The 8,879-nt window shown below is 44.5% G+C and overlaps 1 protein-coding gene across 1 annotated transcript; it reads left to right on the top strand.

Annotated features, from left to right (window-relative positions):
- The first annotated feature begins 1,509 nt into the window (after positions 1 to 1,509).
- Positions 1,510 to 4,188, top strand: LOC137097026 (kunitz-type serine protease inhibitor spermatin-like). The gene is made up of 3 exons (XM_067468298.1): positions 1,510 to 1,591; positions 3,032 to 3,193; positions 4,049 to 4,188. Exons 1-3 carry the CDS (start codon positions 1,510 to 1,512, stop codon positions 4,186 to 4,188), a joined length of 384 nt encoding a protein of 127 aa, XP_067324399.1.
- The last annotated feature ends 4,691 nt before the right edge of the window (positions 4,189 to 8,879 follow it).

Here is an 8,879-nt window from a genome sequence, read left to right as displayed (position 1 = left end):
TAAACATGAGCCAACAATGTGATGTGGCGGCAAAAAAAGCCAATGGGATTTTGGCCTGTATCAAGAGGAGCATAGTGTCTAGATCTAAGGAAGTAATGCTACCCCTCTCTTCTGCTTTGGTTAGACCACATCTGGAATATTGTGTCCAATTCTGGGCACCACAATTCAAGAGAGATATTGACAAGCTGGAATGTGTCCAGAGGAGGGCGACTAAAATGATCAAGGGTCTGTAGAACAAGCCCTATGAGGAGCGGCTTGGGGAGCTGGGCATGTTTAGCCTGAAGAAGAGAAGGCTGAGAGGGGATATGATAGCCATGTATAAATATGTGAGAGGAAGCCACAGGGAGGAGGGAGCAAGCTTGTTTTCTGCTTCCTTGGAGACTAGGACGCAATGGAACAATGGCTTCAAACTACAAGAGAGGAGATTCCATCTGAACATTAGGAAGAACTTCCTGACTGTGAGAGCCATTCAGCAGTGGAACTCTCTGCCCCGGAGTGTGGTGGAGGCTCCTTCTTTGGAAGCCTTTCAACAGAGGCTGGATGGCCATTTGTCAGGGGTGATTTGAATGCAATATTCCTGCTTCTTGGCAGAATGGGGTTGGACTGGATGGCCCATGAGGTCTCTTCCAACTCTTTGATTCTATGATTCTATGATTCTATGAACTGCTTTCAGAGATGGTGATCGGGCATCTGGACAACGTGGCCGGTCCAGCGGAGTTAATGGCGGAGGACCATCACTTCAGTGCTGGTGCTCTTTGCTTCTTCTTCCAGCACGCTGACACTTGTCCACTTGTCTTCCCAAGAGATTTGCAGGATTTTCTGGAAGCAGCGCTGATGGGATCGTTCCAGGAGTCCAAGTCTCACAGGCGTATAGCAGGGGTGGGAGGACAATAGCTTTATAAACAAGCACCTTGGTCTCCCTACAGATGTCTCGGTGACTAAATGACTACACAATGACTAAGACACGATGGAACCATGGATTCAAATTACAGGAAAAGATATTCTATCTAAATATTATGAAGAACTTGGAAGAGTTATTCAACGAAAATGTTGCTCTCTGTTGGAGTCTCTGAAAGTTTTAAAACAGAGGCTGGATAGCAATCTGTTAGAAGGGCTTTCAGTGTGTCTTCCTGCCTAGCAGTAGGTTGGACTGGATGTCCCCTTAGGTCTCTTCCAACTTTATAATTCCATGGTCTGCCACACTTTTGAAAATCAGCCACACTTTTGACCTTTAGGTTTCTCTGGGTAATTCTCCTCCTAACACACAACAGGGAAGAGTTTGGGCTTTTGTCCCATGGCCCCTCATAGATCATGGTGACACTTCCTGATAGGTGACCATCTCTGCACTGTTTGGCAATCCTTTGTGTCATAGTCTTGCCAAAGAGAAAGGGGAAATTCCATGTGGCCACCGTCTTCCTTGTTTGGGTTATTTAAAGTCCCAGTGAAACCCTCTCAGGGGCATTTCGGAGCTTTGCAAGGTAGACACTGGGCTCCCAGACCTTCTGCGCCATGCAACCTGTTGGCTTCCTCTTCCTCCTTCTGGGGCTTTTCGCCTTTGGGGCTGAGCTGGCCCTCACCTCCGGTCGGCCAGGTAAGATACCTCTTCCAACCTTAATTTCTCCATCAATTGAGAGAAAATTGGAGATGGGGGTCTGTTAAAGCAGAACAAGGCAAACTCCCCAAAACATGTTTCCATTTTATGGATAATATAGGGTTATGTGATGTCTGGAGATGGAAATATGGCAATACTACAGACTACACTTTTTACTTAGCCAGACATAAATCATTGCTGAGAATTGATAAGTTTCTAGCATCAAACTCTTTAGCAACACAAATCTCAAAATGTGAAATTTTATCTAAGACATTTTCAGATCACAATCCCATACCGTGTTAAGAAAAATCAACCTTCAGAAGAAGTTTCAATGAGTCCATTTTGCAAAATGAGTTGATTATAAAAAAGGAAACTGAAAAGGAAAAGGCTTTTTGAGGTTAACATGCATAGAGAAACAGAAGTGAGAAATGTAAGGGGTGCGAGTAAGGCATATGTTAGGGTCCTGTCTATACAATAAATTTGCTTCTGAAGGAATCAAATTTTCTCCATAAACACAGCCACTATATATATACATAACCACACCATCAAAATGTCTGAATTCAATGTATTGTCAAAGGCTTTCATGGCCAGAATCACTGGGTTGCTGTAGATTTTTCAGGTTGTATGGCCACAACCTCACAACTTCTGAGGATGCGTGCCACAGATGAAGGTGAAACATCAGGAGATAATGCTTCTAGAACATGGCCATACAGCCTGAGAAACCTACAACAACCCAGTCTGGTTTCAGTCATGTTCTTACAACAAGACTTGTTTTTTCCCATTGACTGACTTCAGCATGTCATTTTATTTTCATTGGTCCAGACCTAGAAACATTAATTTTGCTGATTTTTTTAAAGAATAAGAGGCTCCTTTTAATGAAATATAAGTGAATACTTGCAATTAGAAGGAAGGTCATTTCTGTAGCACTTCTGTGTCGAACATGGATATGCAAGATGGCCATCCAGCTGAAGTATTTTCCACTCTCCGTGTCTCTGCACTTCAGGATCTGGTATTTTGAAGGCACCAGAAGTTTTTGGAGGAGATAATGTTGTAATCCTTCATTGTACCCAAAGGGAGATCTAGATGGTCTTGTAGACCTCAAATCAACTATGTTTTGCTCATCTGCTTCAGTAGACTGCTGAGGTTTTTGGCTTCCTTCTACTCTGCTGACCTTAAAGTCACTAGAATATTATTTTTGGGGGCACAACTGCCCAAAACTCCCAGCCATGATTTGAGCATGAATGGAGAGGTTCACAAAACATTTTAGAGGCTTCCAGATACAGAGATCATAGAATCATAGAATCATAGAATCAAAGAGTTGGAAGAGACCTCATGGGCCATCCAGTCCAACCCCATTCTGCCAAGAAGCAGGAATATTGCATTCAAATCACCCCTGACAGATGGCCATCCAGATAACTTTTCTGTTCTTCTCCCCTCCAGAGTTCTGCCACCTTCCTCCAGATTCTGGTTCATGCTTCGGGTACTTTCACCGTTATTTCTACAACGTCAAGTCCAACAAATGTGAGAGGTTCATTTACGGGGGTTGCCGTGGGAATAAGAACAATTTCAAGACTTTCAAGGACTGCCACTACACTTGTGTAGGTAAGTGGAGAAACCAAGAGAGAGGCCAGAGATGGAAACCCATCAGCAGGAATAAGGAAACATGAGAAATCGATTCTCCGTCCACCTAACCCTGGGTTGCTTTCTTGATCTGGAAATACCTCTTCACTTACTTACTTAAGCAATCCCTCGTAGTCTGAGGATGATGGTCCTCCAAGTTCGGTATTCTGGCAGTGGGTTCGTAGGTGAATGTGGAGCCCTATTCTTGATCTGCATCTTCTCCTACAGTGAGGGCATCGGTTTTATTGAAGGGTAGAATGCAATTCCCAAAAGTCAAATAAATGGACCATAGGACTTTGTTGAACTTTCTGTCTTTAAAAGAACTTTGTGTGGGGAAATCCGAAAGACCTCTCAGCCGAGGCACCCCCGGCATCCCGTTGGGCATTCAGAAAACACGTTCTGTCTATAGACTCTTTCACAGGCCCAGTGTGTGACAGCACAGATACTGTATTATAGTTTTAATTAATGCTTTATGTACTGTTTTAATTAATGCTTATGTATTTCAATTGTTGTGATATTATTGTAATTGTTTATATTGTAAGCCAATGCCAATGTAAGCCATTCTGAGTCCCCTTGAGGGGGAGGAGAAGAGACGGGGTAGAAATACCAGAAATAAATAAATTAATTAATAAATTCAAGACCTTATTAAACCACAGCTCCAAGGATTCCATAGCTCTGATTCCATAGCCCTGATCCATGCAGTTAAGGTGTGATCAAACTGCATTAATTCTGTCGTGCGGATGCACCCTTGAGTACTCTGGCATAAAAGCATTCAAGGTAGTCGACCACTTGTTTTGCATGGAAATTTTGAAAATGTGTTTCACCTTCCTGTTTCAGAGAAACCAGGCACCTGCCCTAAATCTCAACCAGGGTGGATGACCATCTGCCTTGTCTCCTGCGGCAGCGACTGGGAATGCCCGGATAAGGGCAAGTGCTGCAGTTATGGCTGCCATGTGCGATGCGTGAATCCTTATTAAGGTAAGAAGGACACTTCCACTGATGTGTGAGTCTTTGTGCATTCATGTCTATACCCCTGATCTTCAAAGATCTAATAGCTATTTCATTTTCTGATTTTTGAAAGAAAGGAAGAATGGGGTGGTTTCGTTTTCATCAATTTGCAATTGATTATCCTGCCAAACCAAAATGATGCTTCCCAATGGCTCTTCCTCTTCATCCTGGAGAGAAGTGACTAGTTGGGTTATCTTAAGGCATAAAAGAAGGACTCAGTTCCCACAAAGAGGTTACTAAACCTTTAGGTAGATTGGGAATACTGGGTTGTTGTAGGTTTCTTCAGGCTATGTGGCCATGTTCTAGAGGCATTCTCTCCTGACGTTTCGCCTGCATCTATGGCAAGCATCCTCAGAGGTAGTGAGGTCTGTTGGAACTAGGAAAAGGGTTTATATATCTGTGGAATGTCCAGGGTGGGACAAAGAACTCTTGTCTGCTGGAGCTAGGTGTGAATGTTTCCACTGACCACCTTGATTAGCATTTGATGGCCTGGCAGTGCCTGGGGCAATTTTTGTTGAGAGGTGATTAGATATTCCTTGATTGTTTCCTCTCTGTTGTTTTGCTGTTGTAGTTTTAGAGTTTTTTAATACTGGTAGCCAGATTTTGTTCATTTTCATGGTTTCCTCCTTTCTGTTGAAATTGTCCACATGCTTCTTGTGGATTTCAATGGCTTCTCTGTGTAGCCTGACATGGTGGTCATGAGAGTGGTCCAGCTTTTCTGTGTTCTCCAATAAAAGGAGGTGTCCAGGTTGACTCATCAGGTGCTCTGCTATGGCTGACTTCTCTAGTTGAGAAGTTACACAGGGAAGCCATTGAAATCCATAAGCATGAGGACAATTCCAACAGAAAGGAGGAAACCATGAAAATGAACAAAATCTGGCTACCAGTATTTTAAAAAACTCTAAAATTACAACAGCAAAACAACAGAGAGGAAACAATCAAGGACATCTAATCACCTCTCAACAAAAATTTCCCCAGGCACTGCCAGGCCATCAAATACGAATCAAGTTGGTCAGTGGAAACATTCACACCTAGCTCCAACAGACAAGAGTCCTTTGTCCCACCCTGGTCACTCCATAGATATATAAACCCTTTTTCCTAGTTCCAACAGACCTCACTACCTCGGAGCATGCTTGCCATAGATGCAGGCAAAACGTCAGGAGAGAATGCCTCTAGAACATGGCCATATAGCCCCCGAAAAAACTTACAACAACCCAGTGATTCTGACCCTGAAAGCCTTTGCCAGATTAGGAATAGACTGACCAGCTAAATCCAAAGGGTGCTCCAATGGGTTGTTGTAGGTTTTTCAGGCCACATAGCCATGTTCTAGAAGTATTCTCTCCTGATGTTTTGCCTGCATCTATGGGAGGCATCCTCAGAGGTTGTGAGACCTCGAGGATGCCTGCCATAGATACAGGCAGACTTCACAACCTCTGAGGATGCCTGCCATAGATGCAGGCAAAACGTCAGGAGAGAATGCCCAGTGATTCTGGCCATGAAAGCCTTCAACAATACGGTGCTTCAATGGCTCCTCTTTTTCCATCATGGAAAGAAGTGACCAGTGCGGTACCATAGAGTTATGTCTTTGGTCTTTCTGGGCTATTCAACCTCTTGAATTATTGGGATGCCATAATAGAAGGCATGTTGATCAAATGTGCAGACTGAAGTCGAAATTTAGAGCACAATTACATTAGAATTATTGACTTCTTGGGGAGGATGTGCTGCTGGTGGTCCGTGGTGGGGCTTGGGAGATGAAAAGGTGACACTGTATTTCATTTTGGCTTGTTGGCCTAGGAAAACTATAATTTTTTTGGTGGGGGGGGGTGCTGTGTTTGACAACACAGATGACACCAAATTGAGAGGGATAGTCAATACCCCATTTTGGATCAGAGCTGGTTCATCTCTCTCTCTCTTTTTTTCCTAGCAGCAAAGATTCAGAACCACTGATCCTTTCCAATGAGTGGCATTGCTCCAGAAGCCAAGGCAAAACATCAACGTGGATGAAGGACTTTGGCAGACATTGCTCCCCTGACATCTCTAAGCCCCTCTTCTCAATAAAAGCATCTCTTTACATGAATTCATGGAGGTCCTTTCCTTTTCCCTCTCCAGTTATCTTCTCTTGCATTGTGTCTCAATCGTTTAAGGAGCCCGCCATCTTTTTTTGCAGGCTTATTTTTAAAAGAGGAAATGCAAAGGATTTCTCAAAAGAAGGGGTATGAATTATGAATGCACCCACAATGTCTTGAGTCGCCGAAAGTCTTTATTTATTTATCGTGTCAGGGGAAACCAGACAATTGTATTACATTTCTAACAGAACAAAACAAACAAACCAGACAAAAACCACAAGATTTGCAAGCTTGGTAGTCCTTTGACCAGTCTCTGGCCACTTGGAGTGCCTCGGGTGTTGCCGTAAGGAGGTCCTCCATTGTGCACGTGGCAGGGCTCAGGTTGCATTGCAGCAGGTGGTCAGTAGTTTGCTCTTCTCCACACTCACATGTCATGGATTCCACTTTGTGGCTCCATTTCTTAAGGTTGGCTCTGCAAATTGTGGTGCCAGAGCGCAATCTGTTCAGCACCTTCCAAGTCGCCCAGTCCTCTGTGTGCCCAGGGGGGAGTCTCTCATTGGCTATCAGTCATTGATTGAGGTTCTGGGTTTGAGCCTGCCACTTTTGGACTCTCGCTTGCTGGGGTTTTCCAGCGAGTGTCTCTGTAGATCTTAGAAAACTATTTCTAGATTTAAGTCGTTGCCGTGCTGGCTGATACCCAAACAGGGGATGAGCTGGAGATGTCACTGACTTGGTTCTTTCACTATTGGCTGCTACTTCCTGGCGGATGTCAGATGGTGCAATACCGGCTAAACAATGTAATTTCTCCAGTGGTGTAGGGCACAGACACCCTGTGATAATGCGGCATGTCTCATTAAGAGCCACATCTACTCTTTTAGCGTGGTGAGATGTGTTCCATACTGGGCATGCATAGTCAGCAGCAGAGTAGCATAGCGCAAGGGCAGAGGACACTTCAGTAAAAATGGCAAGCTCAGCTCTGTCACTTGAGCACGCAGCAGAAGGTCCGGCTCTCAAGCACAGAGCCAAAACTGCACATGGCCTCAAGCACACGGCCAGCAGAGGTAGCAATTCTCTAGACACCAGAACAGTCACAAAGTCTTAACTACACACTTTCCACCTTATAAACAAGTTCCCAGGCTTTAAACAACAAGAGACATTCAGCTTTGTAATGCACTCTTGGAGACAAGGCTTACCTCGAGCTAAGATGGTTTCCTGGTTACTCTTCAGCTGATGGAGCTCAACTCCAAAGAAACACCAGAAATAGTCTCAAGGTAAGAAAAGAGGAGCCCTCAGTGGCTCAGTGGGTTAAACCGCTGACCTGCTGAACTTGCTGACCAAAAGTTGCAGGTTCAAATCCAGGGAGGAGCATGAGCTTCTGCTGTTAGCCCCAGCTTCTGCCAATCTAGCACAGTTCAAAAACATGCAAATGTGAGTAGATCAATAGGTCAGCTTTTGCCAACCTAGCACAGTTCAAAAACATACAAATGTGAGTAGATCAATAGGTACCACTCTGGCGGGAAGGTAATGGCACTACATGCAGTTATGCTGGCCACATGACCTTGGAGGTGTCTATGGACAATGCCGGCTCTTCGGCTTAGAAATGTGCAACACCTGCCAGAGTCAAACACAACTGGACTTAATGTCAGGGGAAAACCTTTACCTAAGAAATGATGTGATTCAGTTAACCATGTACAGGTCCAGGATGGGTGAGACCTGGATTCAAAACAGTCCATGGGAAATAGATCTTGGTGTCTTAGTAGACCACAAGCTGCACATGAGCCAACAGGGCAATACAGCAGCGAAACAGTCCAATGTGATTCTAGGCTGCATCAATAAGAGTTTAGTGTCTCAAAGTTTTTCAGCAGGAAATTTACAATCAAAGCACCCCCTGAGCAGAGGAAGTAAAATAGGGTTTTGGAAGCAAGGAAGGTGGGGGGAAAGGATATGGGCAGCAAGGGGGAAAGGCTTTTGGTGATAAGGGAGGAGCTAGGGATTAAAGCAGGAAAGAGGAAGGAAAGCTTGGAGGGGAGGAGGAGAAAAGCGGGACTCTCTGCCCCGGAGTGTGGTGGAGGCTCCTTCTTTGGAAGCTTTTAAACAGAGGCTGGATGGCCATCTGTCAGGGGTGATTTGAATGCAATATTCCTGCTTCTTGGCAGTGGGTTGGACTGGATGGCCCATGAGGTCTCTTCCAACTCTTTGATTCTATGATACTATGAAAAGTACGAAGCCCTTCAGCATAATTCATGGAGCCCCAAGGGTTCCGTGGAGCACACTTTGAGAACCACTGGTCTAGATCGAGGCCAGTCCTAGTCTCACTCTCTTCTGCTTTGGTTAGACCTCAGCTGGAATAATTTGTGTCCATGGTGAACATGAGAACCATGATGAAATGTCTGAAAGGATGTCATATTGAGGATAAAGGGGCCAGCTTGTTTTCTGCTTCTCCAGAGACTGGGACACAAAGGAACCACAGATTCAAATTGCAGGAAAAAGAGATTCCATCTGAAAATTGGGAAGAACTTCCTGATGATCATTGCTATTTGGTAGAGGAATTGGGTGCTGTCTGGGAGTCCAATGTAGTCTCTGGAGGTTTTTAA

The sequence above is a fragment of the Anolis sagrei genome, chromosome 4, assembly GCF_037176765.1.
Source record: "Anolis sagrei isolate rAnoSag1 chromosome 4, rAnoSag1.mat, whole genome shotgun sequence".
Taxonomy (NCBI): Eukaryota; Metazoa; Chordata; class Lepidosauria; order Squamata; family Dactyloidae; genus Anolis; species Anolis sagrei.
The sequence above is the reverse complement of the archived record's forward strand: the minus strand, read 5'-3'. Positions and strand labels throughout refer to the sequence as shown.

What these genes read in the sequence shown, in the direction of transcription:
- LOC137097026 (XM_067468298.1), top strand. Translation starts at nt 1,510, where the DNA reads ATGCAACCTGTTGGCTTCCTCTTCCTCCTTCTGGGGCTTTTCGCCTTT. An exon ending in CCTCACCTCCGGTCGGCCAG is followed by an intron (nt 1,592 to 3,031) that starts GTAAGATACCTC and finishes TCTCCCCTCCAG; the next exon opens with AGTTCTGCCACCTTCCTCCA. An exon ending in CTGCCACTACACTTGTGTAG is followed by an intron (nt 3,194 to 4,048) that starts GTAAGTGGAGAA and finishes TTCCTGTTTCAG; the next exon opens with AGAAACCAGGCACCTGCCCT.